Here is a 17,753-nt window from a genome sequence, read left to right as displayed (position 1 = left end):
CATACTCTCTTTTAATTCCCTAACCAGTGGTAAAGAAATGTTTTTTACCTTCATTTATTCATGGCATTCATTTTAAGGGTGGCATACCCAGTCGCTCTTATCCCCATGTACATATTGAATATGAATTTATGAATGTTAACACTGGGCGGCCAGCTGCTGTGGAAGCGAAGGGTCATTTAGCTGGAGATGTGGTTTATCTTAACTCTCACGCATGCGCGCACACACACACACACACACACACACACACACACACACACACACACACACACACACACACACACACACACACACACACACACGCACACACACAGGTTGTCAAGGTTGACACCGGTTGATAGAAAGTGTGTTCCTTTCTGCACACTAAATGACTCATGCCATCTACTCTCTCCAAATGACCAACCACCCACATCTCCCACCTCAACCCAAAGCTCCCAATGAGCGATCGATTGCGCTATTGTAATTCCCCAAAAGTACCATGAAGAAGGCCAAAACTGTCTCACACATAAACACACACACACACACACACCCAGGGGAAAGGAAACAATATGACAAGGTTAATTCAGTCCTGGTGAATCACAATGTCCTGCATCCCAAATGGCACCCTAGTCCCTTTATAGTGCACTACTTTCCACCACTACTGGTCAAAAGTAGAACACTGAAAAGGGATTAGGTTGCCATTTGAGACTCATTCAGTATATCTCCTCCGGCCAGATGGGACTGTTTGTAATTAGGCCCAGTAGAGGGAAAGGAGCTCTGTGGTTCTGTCATCATGGCTTAATGAATCTGATCCTCTCTGAATATAATGTGTGGGCAATGGAACTGGAGGTCTATGGACACGTGGTTGGTTGCCACTATTCTGAAACACCTTGGTTTCTGAGTCTCGAGACACACACACATACACACACACACACACACACACACACACACAAATGGGCAGTCACCCGCATGCAGTTGAAATGTACACACACACACGCACACACACTGCTGCTAATGAATGTCACATTAGAAAACTAAGCGGCTGTGCTGTGAGCTTCCACAATAAAAGCACCGTATTTCTCTCATTTATCTCTGAGATTGCCCCACACGGTGGGATCGAAACCACCTCATCCCGAAACATGTGGTGGGGGACAGAGAAGTGCGTCTTAGAGTTATCGAGGAAAAGCTCGACAGATTTGGCTGGCTGTTTTCGCCTCTGTGAGTGACTCTACTCTGTTGCCAGTGGCAGTCTTCAGTCTTACCCTGTGACTGTGAGTAAGGACTCTGTTCCAATGGTCTTGAAAAGCTTCCTATCCTTCCTTTCCTCATCTTCCTTGACCACTTGTCTGAATGGAGTTCATAAGCAAGCTTTGTCTGAGCCAGAAAAGCCCACAGAGGCAGGTAGATGTACAGTTGAAGTCGGAAGTTTTCACTACACCTTAGCCAAAAACATTTAAACTATTTTCGTCACAATTCCTGACATTTAATCCTAGTTAAAATTCCCTGTCTTAGGTCAGTTAGGATCACCACTTTATTTTAAGAATGTGAAATGTCAGAATAATAGTAGAGAGAAGGAATTATTTCAGCTTTAATTTCTTTCATCACATTCCCAGTGGGTCAGAAGTTTACATACACTCAAATAGTATTTGGTAGCATTTCCTTTTAATTGATTTAACTTGGGTCAACATTTTCGGGTAGCTTTCCACAAGCTTCCCACAATAAGTTGGGTGAATTTTGGCCCATTCCTCCTGACAGAGCTGGTGTAACTGAATCAGGTTTGTAGGCCTACTGGCTCGCACATGCTTTTTCACTTCTGCCTACAACTTTTCTAGAGGATTGAGGTCAGGGCTTTGTGATGGCCACTCCTATACCTAGACTTTGTTGTCCTTAAGCCATTTTGCCACAACTTTGGAAGTATGCTTGGGGTCATTGTCCATTTGGAAGACCCATGTGCGACCAAGCTTTAACTTCCTGACTGATGTCTTGAGATGTTGCTTCAATATATCCACATCATTTTCTTTCCGTCCTCTTGATGCCATCTATTTTGTGAAGTGCAACAGTCCCTCCTGCAGCAAAGCACCCCCACAACATGATGCTGCCACCCCGTGCTTCACGGTTGTGATGGTGTTCTTCGGCTTGCAAGCCTCCCCTTTTTCCTCCATATATATCGATGGTCATTATGGCCAAACAGTTCTATTTTTGTTTCATCAGACCAGAGGACATTTCTCCAAAAAGTACGATCTTCGTCCCCATGTGCAGTGGCAAACCGTAGTCTGTCTTTTTTATGGTGGTTTTGGAGCAGTGGCTTCTTCCTTGCTGAGCAGCCTTTCAGGTTATGTCGATATAGGACTCGTTTTACTGTGGATATAGATACTTTTGTACCTGTTTCCTGCAGAATCTTCACAAGGTCCTTTGCTGTTGTTCTGTGATTGATTTGCACTTTTCGCACCAAAGTACGTTAATCTCTAGGAGACAAAACGGGTCTCCTTCCTGAGCGGTATGATGGCTGTGTGGTCCCATGGTGTTTATACTTGCATGCTATTATTTGTACAGATGAACGTGGTACCTTCAGGCATTTGGAAATTGCTCCCAAGGATGAAACAGACTCGTGGAGTTTTTTTTCTGAGGTCTTGGCTGATTTCTTTTGATTTTCCCATGATGCCAAGCAAATAGGCACTGAGTTTGAAGGATGGCCTTGAAATACATCCACAGGTACACCTCCAATTGACTCAAATTATGTCAATTAGCCTATCAGAAGCTTCTAAAGCAATTTATTCATTTTCAGTAATTTTCCAAGCTGTTTAAAGGCACAGTTAATTTAGTGTATGTAAACTTCTGACCCACTGGATTTGTGATACAGTGAATTATAAGTGAAATAATCTGTCTGTAAACAATTGCTGGAAACATTACTTGTCATGCACAAAGTAGATGTCCTAACCGACTTGCCAAAACTATAGTTTGTTAACAAGAAATTTGTGGAGTGGTTGAAAAACGAGTTTTAATGACTCCAACCTAAGTGTATGTAAACTTCCGACTTCAACTGTACATGTTCACCTCCTGGACAGCACGTAGTCTATCGCAGGCCCTTACCCCCCATCTCCTGAAGTTGATCAGTGTAAGCAGTATGTTTGAGACCACAGGACATAAGGAATCATAGAAAACACTAGAATAGACATTGATGTCTTGGCAACATGACCAGAAGTTGACCACCTGTGTCAGATCATTCTGTTGTATCTCTATGGTGGAATCCCATGCAGCCTCACCACGTGTTACAGTGAGGTCTCGGCAAAGGAAGACACGTCGAAGATATGAGGACGTTTTTATGAGAGTATTGGGACGATAGCCAATGTCTTTCACCTTGTCAGTAGAGGTGGTCTCGACCATTTGGTCACCCTTGAGGTCAATTAATTACCAGCACGGAACGATTCATTGGCTTGTACTCGGCTTCAATTTATATGGTTAGATCCTGATTAGCCATTTCAGTGAATGGTGTCGCTTCCATTAATGTCCAAAATGAACGGCAATGATAAATAAAACGCTTGACATATCTCCAGTGACTCGAAGGGAGAGTGAGGATGGTGTAGATTTCAGACCTGGGCTCAAGTAGTATTTAAAATCTTTAGCTGCGCTCTATTGATATTGCCTGGTGCAATAGAACCAATCGAGTAGTCCCCCCCCAAAAAAGTTAACCCCGCCCACCTGGCACCTGACTTACAGTGAACCCAGGGTTGTATTCAATAGACACTAAACACAAGAAAACGGACTAGTGGAATTTGTTCCAAAATAAAACATTGTTTTTGCTTTCTGTTGCAACATGTTTTGATACGGTGTGAACAAATGAATACGACCCAGGAGTGGTGCATCACATGTGATTCAAGATGGCGACTGGTGCATTATAGGCGTGCTGTAACTGTTCTCCCCACACCTCAGAGGCTGTGTTAGAAGGGAAATGGTGTTATGCTGAATAAAGTCCTACGATAGTCTCTCTGCTGCCATGAAATATGAATAGAGAATTATATAAACACCTCTCTCTCTCTCGCTCTCTCTCTTTCTCTCTCTCTCTCTTTCTCTCTCTTACCCTCTCTCTCAATTCAATTCAAAGGGCTTTATTGGCATGGGAAACTATGTAATCTGAGAGAAATAGGTGTCTCTAATATGGTCATACATTTGACAGGAGGTTAAGAAGTGCAGCTCAGTTTCCACCTCATTTTGTGGGCTGTGGGCACATCTCCTGTATTCTCTTGAGAGCCAGGTCTGCCAATGGCGGCCTCTCTCAATAAGAAGGACATGCTGATTTAGTCTGTACATAGTGTTCCCGAAATGTTGTCACAGTGGTCAGGTATTTTGCTACTGTGCATTTGCTGTTTATGGCCAAATAACAGTCCAGTTTGCTTAGTTTTTGTTGTTGATTCTTTCTAATGTTTCAAGTAATTATCTTTAGTTGTGTTGCTGTCCTGGGGCTCTGTGGGTTCTGTTTGTGTTTGATGAACAGCTGGCTGAGAGGGCTTTTCTCCAGGTTCACCTTTTTGTATGTGAGGGCTCTGTTATTGAAGGTTTGAGAATCACTAATTGCTCTTTTCTGGAGGTTGATAATTAGCGGGAATCGTCCTAATTTGCTCTGCATGCATTATTAGGTGTTTTACGTTGTACACGGAGGATTTTTTTTGCAGAGTCTCAATTTGATGTTTTTCCCATTTTGGGAATTCTTGGTTGGTGAGTGGACCTCAGACCTCACAACCATAGAGGGCAATGGGTTCTATAACTGATTCAAGTCTTTTTAACCAGATCCTAATTGGGATGTCAAATGTTATGTTCCTTTTGATGGGGGTAGGCCTGTCTTGCCTTGTCTCTCCGATTGTTCACAGCTTCGTGGAAGTTACCTGCGGTGCTGATCTTTAGGCCGTGGTAGGTCCATTGTTTGTGTGTTCTAAGGCAACAGTGTCTAGGTAGAATTTGTATTTATGGTCCTGGCAACTGGAACTTTTTTTGGAAACGCCATCATTTTTTGTCTTACAGAGATGAACTGTCAGGGACGAAGTCTGACAGAATCTGTGCAGAAGATCTAGGTGCTGCTGTAGGCCCTCCTTGGTTGGGGACTTTCTCTCTCTCACTCTACCTGTAACTGCCACACTCATGCACATTCATGCATGTCTTGTAGCACTAACACACAGCCTTGCATAACATGCACAAAGGAACACACTCTCTCAATCTTTCTCGCTTTCTCCACCCCCCCCCCCTCTCTCTCTGTGGTGTGTCTCGTCCTTATGTGCCTATGATAGAATTGTAACCCAGATTCTCGTCTAGATGAAGAGCTTCTGAGAGCTGTGGGGGTGTCGTCAGAAAGTTCACACCCCTTGCCTGTTACAGCCTGAATTTAAAATACATTACATTTAGATTTGTTGGCTTACTGACCTGGATACAAAACCCCACCTGTCTAAATGGAATAATGTTTTTAGAAATGTTTACAAATGAATACAACATGAAAAGCGGAAATATCTTATTCAAACCCTTTGTTTTGGCAAGCCTAAATAAGGTCAGAAGTAAAATTGTGCTTAACAAGTCTCATAATACGTTGAATGGGCTCACTCTGTGTGCAATAATAGTGTTTAACGTGATTTTTTTAATGACTACCTCATCTCTGTACCCCACACATATAATGCCTTCGGAAGGTATTCAGACCCCTTGGCTTTTTCCACATTTTGTTTGATTACAGCTTTATTCTAAAATTGATTTTAAAAAATTCACCTCACCAATCTACACACAATACCCGATAATGACAAAGCAAAAACAGGTTTTTGACATTTTTGAAAATTTATTAAAATAGGGAATCATATAAAACACTAGAATATACATTGGTGTCTTGGCAACATGGCCAAAAGTTGGCCACCTGTGTCAGGTCATTCCATTGTAACTCTATGTTTTTTCTCTTCACCCTTTGCCTTGATGACAGCATTGCACACTCTTGGCATCTCTCAACCAGCTTCATGAGGTAGTCACCAGGAATGCATTTCAATTAACACGTGTGCCTTGCAGGATTTCTTTGTGGAATTTATTTCCTTCTTAATGCGTTTGTGCCAATCAGTTCTGTTATGACAAGGTAGGGGTGGTATATAGCCCTATTTGGTCAAATACCAAGTCCATATTATGGCAAGAACTTTTAAAGTTTCTTCAAGTGGAGTCACAAAAACCATCAAGCACTATGATGAAACTGGCTCTCATGAGGACCGCCACAGGAATGGAAGACCCAGAGTTATCTCTGCTGCAGAAGATAAGTGAATTATAGTTACCAGCCTCAGAAATTGCAGCCCAAATAATTGCTTCACAGAGTTCAAGTAACAGACACATCTCAACATCAACTGTTCAGAGGTGACTGCGTGAATCAGGCCTTCATGGTCGAATTGCTGCGAAGACACCACTACTAAAGGACACCAATAAGAAGAAGAGACTTGCTTGGGCCAAGAAACATGAGCAATGGACATTAGACATTAGACCGGTGGAAATCTGTCCTTTGGTCTGATGAGTCCAAATTTGAGATTTTTCAGTTCCAACCGCCGTGTCTATGTGAGACGCAGAGTAGGTGAATGGATGATCTCCGCATGTGAGGTGTGATGGTGTGGGGGTGCTTTGCTGGTGACACTATCAGTGATTTATTTAGAATTCAAGGCACACTTAACCAGCGTGGTTACCACAGCATTCTGCAGCGATACGCCATCCCATCTGGTTTGCATCATTTGTTTTTCAACAGGACAATGACCCAACACACCTCCAGGCTATGTAAGGGCTATTTGACCAAGAATGAGAGTGATGGAGTGCTGCATCAGATGACCTGGCCTCCACAATCACCGGACCTCAACCCACATGAGATGGTTTGGGATGAGTTGGACCGCAGAGTGAAGGAAATGCAGCCAACAAGTGCTCAGCATATGCAATTCTAGGTGAAGCTTGTTGAGGGAATGCCAAGAGTCTCATCAAGGCAAAGGGTGGCTACTTTGAAGAAATTAAAATATTTGTTTGTTTAACACTTTTTGGTTACTACATGATTCCATATGTGTTATTTCATAGTTTTGATTTCGTCACTAGTATTCTACAATGTAGAAAAAAACAGACATTGAATATCCCTTTGAGCATGGTGAAGTTAATAATTACACTTTGGATGGTGTATCAATACACCCAGTCACTACAAAGATACAGGCGTCCTTCCTAACTCAGTTGCCGGAGAGGAAGGAAACCGCTCAGGGATTTCACCATGAGGCCATGGTGATTTTAAAATAGTTACATGGTTTAATGGCTGTGATAGGAGATAACTGAGGATTAATCAACAGCATTGTAGTTAATCCACAATATTAACCACATTTACAGAGTGAAAAGAAGGAAGTCTGTACAGAATAAAACTATTCCAAAACATGCATCCTGTTTTCAACAATGCATCTAAAGTAATAGTGCAAAATATGTGGCAAAGCAATTCACTTTTTGTCCTGAATACAAAGTGTAATGTTTGAGGCAAATCCAATACAAACATTACTGAGTACCACTCTCCATATTTTGAAGCATAGTGGTGGCTGCATCATGTTATGGTTATGCTTGTAATTGTTAAGGACTGGGGAGTTTTTCAGAATAAAAAATAAACGGAATGGAGCTAAGCACAAGAAGAATCCTAGAGGAAAACCTGGTTCAGTCTGCTTTCCACCAGACACTGGGAGATGAATTCACCTTTCAGCAGGACAATAACCTAAAACAAAAGGACAAATACACACTGGAGTTGATTGCCAAGAAGACAGTGAGTGGCAGAGTTACAGTATTGACTTACTGTAAATCTACTTGAAAATGTATGGCAAAATCTGAAAATGGTTGTCTAGAAATGATCAAGAACCAATTTGACAGAGTTGGAATAATTTTGAAAAGGATAATGGCCAAATGTTGCACAATCCAGTTGTGGAAAGCTGTTAGATACTTACCCAGAAAGTCTCACAGGTGAAAATCTCTGCCAAAGGTGCTCCTACAAAGTATTGATCCAGGGGTGTGAATACTTATGTAAATTAGATATGTCTGTATTTCATTTTAAATACATTTGCACATTTTTTTTCACTTTGTCTTCAGGAGGTATTGTGTGTAGATGGGAGAAAAAGAAAACAACAATTTGAATTCAGGATGTGACACAACCAAATGTGGAATAAGTCAAGGGGTATGAATACTTTCTGAAAGCACTGTATATACACACTACTGGTACACACACATTTGTCCATAAACGTCACATTTCAAAGGTTACGTTTAGGCATTCATTCCTGGGATTGAACATGTGATCCTCAGAGCCGGAGTTCGCAGCTTACGCCCATCCGTCATCCCCGTCCACAATGCCCTAACAAACTGCATGCCTAGGGGCGGCAGGTAGCCTAGTGGTTAGGGCCAGTAACCGAAAGGTTGCTGGACCGAATCCCGAGCTGACAAGGTAAAAATATGTTGTTCTGCCCCTGAACAAGGCAGTTAACCCATTGTTCCCCGGTAGGCTGTCATTGTAAATAAGAATGTGTTCTTAATGAACTGACTTGCCTAGTTAAATAAAGGTTCAATAAAAAGTTGTTCATTGTAATGGCACTCACCGTTGCCCCTAGTGGCTGGTTTTTAATTCACCTCCCGACATCCTGGGTACCTGGATTGACGTTGAATTTCGCCTTGGATCTTGGCTGCAAACACACATACACCCACACACACATACACACACACAGGCACTCACCACTGTGACACAAAGGCACATGCACAGGCACAAGCACTCGATGACATGCATATACCCTTCTAACCCAGGACAACACGGCATGTGTAATTGCCTGTGCTCCCCATTATTGGACCGTGTAAAAGAACACGCTGCTAAGTGCTTAGAAAAAGGTCTCGAGTCGTGTGTTAGTCCTGAAACTGGAGCTGTCACAGCCTTTAACCTCACTACGACTCGCTTCTGTGTGTGTGTCTTTCTCTCTCTCTGTGTGTGTGTCTGTATGTTTGTGTATATGTGTTTAATGTGTGCATTTATGTGTGTGTGTGTGTGTGTGTGTGTGTGTGCAAATGTCACTCGCCACACTTAAACCGACACGAAATGACCTGCTTCACCACAGTAAACACCACTCCTGGTCTCTTTTTCCAGGTATAAAGGACATTATCTCGCATTCAAATATTGAACCGTCATATGGGAGAGGTAGAAACCCAAGGTGACATTTTCAATGTTCCAGAAACGACCATTATTGTGATTTGAGGGCCTATTCCCACCTCCCTCTCAGCAATAGTTGTCACAATCTTTAGGTCTAATTCATCTCTCGGGGGGGAGAGAAGAGAGAGAAGAGAGAGGATATATATATATATATATATATATGACGTGCTCCTTAGTTAGAAAGGAGGCCAACACAGACACACTTTTATTTCTGAGAGTGTGTATTGTGCCAGCAGCATACCACCCTGCATCCCACTGAACACATTGTATTGTGTGTGGCCTGAATTCAAAATGGATTCAATCTTTTTTTGTTCTCACCCATCTACACACAATAGCCCATAATGACAAAGTGAAAACATGTTTTTAAGATGTTTATCACATTTGCTGAAAATGAAATAAATATCTAATATACATAAGTATTCACACCCCTGAGTCAATACACCTTTGGTAGCAATTACAGCTGTCAGTCTTTTGGGGTTAGTCTCTGAGAGCTTTCCACACCTGGATTGTGCTAAATTTGCCCATTATACTTCAAACAATTCTTCAAGCTCTGTCAAATTGGTTCTAGATAATTGCTAAACAACCATTTTCTAGTCTTGCCATAGATTTTCAATTCGATCTAAGTCAAAACTGCAATTCGGCCGCTAAGGATCATTCACTGTCTTCTTGGTAAGCAACTCCAGTATAGATTTGGCCTTGTGTTTTAGGTTATTGTGAATTAATCTCCCAGTGTCTGGTGGAAAGCAGACTGAACCAGATTCTCCTCTAGGTTTTTTCCTTTGCTTAGATCCATTCAGTTTTTTTTATTTTTTTTATTCGGTAAAATTCCCCAGTCCTGAACAATTACAAGCATACCCATAACATGATGCAGCCACCATTATCCTTGAAAAAATGAAGAGTGGTAGTAAGTAATGTTTTGATTTGGATTTTCCCCGAACATTACACTTTGTATTCAGGACAAAAAGTGAATTGCTTTGCCCCGTTTTTTTGCAGTATACTTTTTTTGGTACAGGCTTCCTTCTTTTCACTCTGTCAATTAGGTAGTATTGTAGAGTGGGTAGGTAACAACACATCCGCCACGCTGTTCCTCAACACAGGGGCCCCTCAGGGGTGCGTGCTCAGTCCCCTCCTGTACTCTCTGTTCACTCATGACTGCACGGCCAGGCACGACTCCAACACCATCATTAAGTTTGCCGATGACACAACAGTGATCACCGACAATGACAGACAACCTATAGGGAGGAGGTCAGAGACCTAGCCGTGTGGTGCCAGGACAACAACCTCTCCCTCAATGTGATCAAGACAAAGGAGATGATTGTGGACTACAGGAAAAGGAGGATTGAGCACGCCCCCATTCTTATCGACAGGGCTGCAGTGGAGCAGGTTGAGAGCTTCAAGTTCCTAAAAATTGTCAGACTCCAGCCACCCTAGTCATAGACTCTTCTCTCTGCTACCGCATGGCAACGGTACCGGAGCGTCAAGTCTAGGTCCAAAAGGCTTCTAAACAGCTTCTACCCCCACGCCATAAGATTACCTACATGTACAGTTGAAGTAGGAATTCCCTGTCTTAGGTCAGTTAGGATCACAACTTTATTTTAAGAATGTGAAATGTCAGAATAATAGTAGAGAGAATTAATTATTTCAGCTTTTATTTCTTTCATCTCTTTCCCAGTTGGTCAGAAGTTTACATACACTCAATTAGTATTTGGGAGCATTGACTTTAAATTGTTTAACTTGGATCAAACGTTTCGGGTAGCATTCCACAAGCTTCCCACAATAAGTTGGGTGGATTTTGGCCCATTCCTCCTGACAGAGCTGGTGTAACTGAGTCAGGTTTGTAGGCCTCCTTGCTCGAACACACTTTTTCAGTTCTGCCCACAAATGTTCTATGGGATTGAGGTCAGGGCTTTGTAATGGCCACTCCAATACCTTGACTTTGTTGTCCTTAAGCCATTTTGCCACAACTTTGGAAGTATGCTTGGGGTCATTGTCTATTTGGACCCATTTGCGACCTAAGTTCAACTTCCTGACTGATGTCTTGAGATGTTGCTTCATTATATCCACATAAGTTTCCTGCCTCATGATGCCATCTATTTTGCGAAGTGCACCAGTCCCTCCTGCAGCAAAGCACCCCCACAACATGATGCTGCCACCCCCGTGCTTCACGGTTGGGATGGTGTTCTTCGGCTTGCAAGCGTCCCCGTTTTTCCTCCAAACATAACGATGGTCATTATGGTCAAACAGTTCTATTTTTGTTTCATCAGACCAGTGGACATTTCTCCAAAAAGTACGATCTTTGTCGCCATGTGCAGTTGCAAACCGTAGTCTGGCTTTTTATAGTGGTTTTGGAGCAGTGGCTTCTTCCTTGCTGAGTAGCCTTTCAGGTTATGATGATATAGGACTCGTTTTACTGTGGATATAGATACTTTTGTACCCGTTTCTTCCAGCATCTTCACAAGGTCCTTTGCTGTTGTTCTGGGATTGATTTGGACTTTTCGCACCAAAGTACGTTCAGCTCTAGGAGACAGAACGCATCTCCTTCCTGAGTGGTATGACGGCTGCGTTTGTTCAGATGAACGTGGTACCTTCAGGTGTTTGGAAATTGCTCCCAAGGATGAACCAGACTTGTGGAGGTCTACAATTTTTTTCTGGGGTCTTAGCTGATTTCTTATGATTTTCCCATGATGTCAAGGTAAGAGGCACTGAGTTTGAAGGTAGGCCTTGAAATTCATCCACAGGTACACCTCCAATTGACTCAAATATGTCAATTAGCCTATCAGAAGCTTTTAAAGCCATGACATTTTCTGTAATTTTCCAAGCTGTTTAAAGGCACAGTCAACTTAGTGTATGTAAACTTCTGACCCACTGGAATTGTGATACAGTGAATTATAAGTGAAGTAATCTGTCTGTAAACAATTGTTGGAAAAATTACTTGTCATGCACAAAGTAGATGTCCTAACCGACTTGCCAAAACAATAGTTTGTTAACAACAATTTGTGGAGTGGTTGAAAATCGAGTTTTAATGACTCCAACCTAAGTGTATGTAAATTCCCGACTTCAACTGTACATATTACCTCAACTAAACGGTGCCCCTGCTCATTGGCACTGTACCTGTACCCCCCTGTATATAGTCTCGCTATTGTTATTTTACTGCTGCTCTTTTAATACTTGTTACTTTTATTTTTATTCTTATCCTAATTTTTTTTAAACTGCATTGTCGGTTAGGGGCTCGTAAGTATGCATTTCACTGTAAGGTCTACTACACCTGTTGTATTCAGCGCTTTGACTAATTTAATTGATTTGATTTGAGTAACTACAATGTAGTTACTCAGTTTTCTCCTATCACAGCCATTAAACTCTGTAACTATTTTAAAGTCATGGTGAAATCCCCGAGCAGTTACCTTCCTCTCCGGCAACTAAGTTAGGAATGACGCCTGCATCTTTGTAGTGACTGGGAGTATTGATACACCATCCAAAGTGTAATTTATAACATCACCATGCTCAAAGGGATATTCAATGTCTGCTTTTTCTTTTCATGTGTTTGAAATTCACTGCTTGACTGAGGGACCTTACAAATAATTATATGTGTGGGGTACAGAGATGAGGTAGTCATTGAAAAATCAGGTTAACCCTCCTGCTGTGGTCCGGTCGAATTGAACCGATTTAAAAGTTCTCTCTCTGAAAAAGGTAGTTCATTAAATCTGATTGATATAAGGTTCAATGATGTTGTCCACACAGGGCATCTGAACAGACAGAATACATTTAGATGATTTTCATTACATTTTTGGTGTTTAATTGAACTTTTTTACATCTGTGGTGTTCTCAGTCAAAAATGACCAGTCATTAGAAATGAATGGGTGAGACTACAATTAGTGTATAAAATGGAGTTCAGGCACATGCCCATTCATCAGATGGACACACTTCCTCTCCCAGACCCCCACATGCATGTGTGTTTGAGCACACACACACACACACACACACATACACACCTCACTCCCGTTCTTGGCTTCCATGGCAACCCCCACGGGAACCTTTCCCCAATAGAATCTTTCCCCCACGGGAACCACACCTGTTTGCATTCTCACAATCGCAACAATAATATATAGAACATTTCTCGCAGCTCTGGTATATAAAGCTTTTTTTGAGGCCATGCTCACAATTCATTCTGTGGTAGCCAATGACCAAATGATATACTGTATGTGAGGCTCTTGATCGTATCTTTGATCATGACACTGGTGAGGAGAAGAGGCCAGAGAGAGGCCAAACTGACAGTGAAGATGCATTAGAGGAGGACGTGTCAGATGTTGAAGACAACACAGAATATGATCCAGACCAAGAGACAACCGATGTGGAACAATCCAGTGATGAGGAAGAGCCAACGAGAGACGCCATATCCCGGGTTGATTTCATAAAATCCTGCCACTATTTAAAAATTTGAAATGGTTTCAAAACAAATGTCCTTGTTAAACTTTGACACAAAGTAGGCTGTGATAAATAGCACAATATGTTTCATCTGACTATTTGTTATGGTCAAAATAATCTATACATTATGGTTTCTTTGCTCAAAAACGAGTTGTATGAGCTCAGGTCAATGAGGCCTACAGGCCGTAAATAGAAAATAGAAGTTCAAAACTTGTAATGTTCACAAGAACTTAAGTTGCTAAAAAGATCTAACACAACATTAGGTGATAATATATGTATTGTTATGGATTTATAATCCGCTATAATGGGGCGGTCATTTTGGACCGGGAACACAGAATGAATTAACATGAAACGAACACAACAGGAGGGTTAAACACTATTATTGCATACAGGGTGAGTCCATGTAACTTATCATCATGTGCTCATTAAGCACATTTATACTCCTGAATCTTTTTAGACTTGCCATAACAAAAGGTATGAATACTTATTGACTCAAGACATTTCAGCTTTTAATTTGTTATAAATTTGTACACATTTCGAAAACATAATTCCACTTTGACATTATGGGGTATTGTGTGTTTGCCATTGACACAACATCTCAATTTAATCCATTTTTAATTCAGCCTATGAAACAACAACATTTTGAAAATGTCAAGGGGTGTGAATACTTTCCGAAGGCACTGTATATTTATATTTCCGGACTCTGACATTGCTCGTTCTAACATTTCTTTATTTGTTAATTCCTTTATTTTGGGGATTTTCATGTATGTTTTTTTATTGTTAGGTTGTATATTATTTACTACCTTTGATCAGAGAACGCCTGCATTATTCAAAACAAGGTCTTGACTAATCTTCAACCCAACCTCCACAGCAAGAAATAAGGACTACTGGTCAGAGAGAGAACTAGAAGAGAGGTAGAGGAGAGAGAGAGAGAGGTAGAGGAGAGAGAGAGAGAGAGGTAGAGGAGAGAGAGAGAGAGAGAGAGGTAGAGGAGAGAGGTAGAGGAGAGAGAGAGGTAGAGGAGAGAGAGAGAAAGAAAGAGGTAGAGGAGAGAGAGAGAGAGGTAGAGGAGAGAGAGAGAGGTAGAGGAGAGAGGTAGAGGAGAGAGAGAGGTAGAGGAGAGAGGTAGAGGAGAGAGAGAGGTAGAGGAGAGAGAGAGAGGGGTAGAGGAGAGAGAGAGAGATAGAGAGGTAGAGGAGAGGTAGAGGAGAGAGGTAGAGGAGAGAGAGAGGTAGATGAGAGAGAGAGGTAGAGGAGAGAGAGAGAGAGAGAGAGAGGTAGAGGAGAGAGAGAGAGAGAGAGGTAGAGGAGAGAGAGAGATAGAGAGGTAGAGGAGAGAGAGAGAGAGAGGTAGAGAGAGAGAGAGAGAGAGAGAGAGGTAGAGGAGAGGGAGAGAGTGAGGTAGAGGAGAGGGAGAGAGTGAGGTAGAGGAGAGAGAGAGAGAGAGAGAGGCTGGTGTAGACAATGGACGATTGCAGTGAATGGGTGTGGGGTCCAACCTTGAATATTCCCCTCGCCCTCCTGTGGCTTTTAAAAAGTTCCATATTCACCACACACTTTCTCGCAAGGCCAAACAAGCCTTCAGCAGCACCCACCACTTATTTTGCCAGACTCCTCCTGTTCCTGAAGCAAGGTGAAAAGGCACGTGTAATTCCTGTAACTACATTGATCGCATGGCCTGAATTGAGCAACGTATTATGCCACTGGGCACAGACGTCAATTCAACGTCCGGTTTTGAATTACGTTTGGTTGAATTCAACGTTAAAATCGACACATTTCATTAGATTTAGGTTTAAAGTTGGGTGAAAAAAATGCTATATTCCTTTACGGTGACTTTTTGCAAATCCAATCAGTTTTCCACTTTGATTCAACCAGTTGTTGCCCAGTTGGATGTGAGTACTTATTACATTTCATAGGACTTGATTTATAAAGAACATGACTTGAAGAACATAAACAGAAACCAGACAGCTCCAGTTGAATCCGGTTAGTGCTGTGGTGAGAAGTTTGGAGTATGTCAAACACTCGTCTGGCAGTCTTAGCTGAGATACTTTGGGTGTAGAGAGACAGACCTTAGTCACACACGCACTCGTCTGGCGGTCCTATTTTGAGTGTGTATGTGTCTGTGTGTGTGTGTGTGGACAGACAGACAGACAGATATACGCCACACAGCCGTCCATCTGTCAGTCAGTCATAGGTGTCTGGATGTTTTGCTAACATGCCTGTATGCCACTCTCCTCTCCTTAACGGCTGTCCAGCCAGCTAGCCAACCACCCCTGACCTGCACTACACCAACTATCCCCATTGTCATGGCAACAGTGCCTCCAACTCATCTCCCAGCCCCTGCTAAGCCTCCCTCTCTCTCTCTCTCTCTCTCTCTCTCTCTCTGCTCTCCCTCTCCTCCTCACACATGCACACAGCCATAACTTACAAAGCGAGCATAGTCCGTGTAACATAAGATTTTGTTTCAAAGCCCCGGTGATTCAATCTTCCCATCCTTTCCTCTCCCTGCTCTCCTCCCTCTCTCTCTTTTCCTACCCAACATCAGTCAGAAGTGATAGCAGTAACTGGTGTGAGTCACATATCAGGGGAGAGGCCAGGCGATTTTAAGAGCCGTTTTTTTTGGTCATTTTCACCTTGTCAGAATGATCCATTCCCCTCTCCGACACACACTGAGCTATAGAGGAGTTATAGACACACACATACCACACCACACACACACACACACACAGACAAATACAAGTTATACAACTGGTCATGTAAAATTGATACTTGTTTATATCCACGTGTACCGGGTGTGAGTGTGAATGTTGATTTTAAAATTTCCCAGCCGTCCTATGCTAATGTGTTGATCACAGGCATTGGCACTGGTGTGTCCAGGGATGTATTGCTCTGTTTATCATCGTAAGGATATTTACCGTTTTTTTGGCTGAAGTCGGAACTGGATTTGAATCTATTGCATTTGGCTGTTTTTGAATGGAGTTTAAGAAAGGGAGGCGGGTCCCTTTTGTCTCTTATGAGACAAGGCGGTGGGTGAGTACATCATGTCCCGGACGTGTTTTAAGTTAGTTTCTAATAGCAACCTCTGGTTTGGGTATGGTCTCGTTATAATATATATTGGACCACACCACATTCAGTGTAGCTCAGAACAGAGCTGTTACGACCGCCCTGCATCCCAAATGGCACCCTATTCCCTATATACTGCACTACTTTTGACCACAGCCCTATGGTCCCTTGCTAAGAGCAGGGCACTACATGGGAAATAGGGTGCCAGAGTGTGAAACCGATCCCAGTCCACACTGCTGATTAGACGACGAGCAGTAACTATTCACCACCATAACACCCAGGCAAAAACACCCACAAAATACATAAATAAAACCCAGGCCTGGCATGAATAGCAAATATGAATCTTATCTTCCAGCCAAGGGGAATTGGAATTGGAAAGCTATGCAGTAATGGATTGACACCAGCACTGCACTACGATCACAGCAAGTGCTTTGGGGAGACATGATTGTGTGTTACAAATTAGATACTCCTGAGGAAAATGTGCCTTTTTTTCTTAAGTGTGAGCGGTTTTCAAAGCAGTTTAAAGACTTGGAAGTCGGACACTCCTTTAATCTTACTTCCAACACATAGGCTACGTCCATAGGGCTTTGGTCAACAGTAGTGTACTATGTTGGGTCATTTGGGACACATCCATACATGGCCGAATGGACGACAGCCCAGCACGTAAAGAAACAAACCCCCATATTAGATGCTTCGTTAAAAAAAAATCACGTCTTGAAAGTGTTTATGTTCACAGAAAGGAATCAGAGGGTGTGACGAGGCTAGCACAACATCCCCCTGGAGACGTATCCCTGGCAACCACCAAATTAATCAACATTTTGTTAAATAAATTACGGGAATCCTTGCTGGGCTTAAATGAGGCCTGTTTGTGTGTCGCTTGAGACTCATATATATCCCCCACCGCGCGTACACACACACACACACACACACACACACACACACACACACACACACACACACACACACACAGCCCCAAGTAGACCCCCTTCCCTCTCTTACTCCCATTCCCTCCAGCTGACATTTTTACAAATGCACTTTATTGATCCCGTTCATGTATTAATTAGTTGTTGGATGTGTAATTAAAAACAGAACAGGC

The 17,753-nt window shown here is 42.3% G+C and overlaps 1 protein-coding gene across 6 annotated transcripts in view; it reads left to right on the top strand.

The window, feature by feature from the left end:
* The window catches only part of LOC120052780 (catenin alpha-2-like), a 654,154-nt gene that overhangs the window by 238,010 nt on the left and 398,391 nt on the right, over positions 1-17,753 (top strand). The window contains exon 8 of one of the 6 annotated variants that reach the window (XM_038999896.1): positions 6,549-6,579. The exons of the other annotated variants lie outside the window; for them this stretch is intronic. Within the exon in view, the coding sequence (XP_038855824.1) occupies positions 6,549-6,579 (31 nt within the window). The remainder of the gene's footprint in view (positions 1-6,548; positions 6,580-17,753) is intronic. 6 annotated transcript variants of the gene reach the window in all.

This window comes from Salvelinus namaycush, chromosome 8 (assembly GCF_016432855.1).
Source record: "Salvelinus namaycush isolate Seneca chromosome 8, SaNama_1.0, whole genome shotgun sequence".
In the NCBI taxonomy this organism is placed as follows: Eukaryota; Metazoa; Chordata; class Actinopteri; order Salmoniformes; family Salmonidae; genus Salvelinus; species Salvelinus namaycush.
The sequence above is the reverse complement of the archived record's forward strand: the minus strand, read 5'-3'. Positions and strand labels throughout refer to the sequence as shown.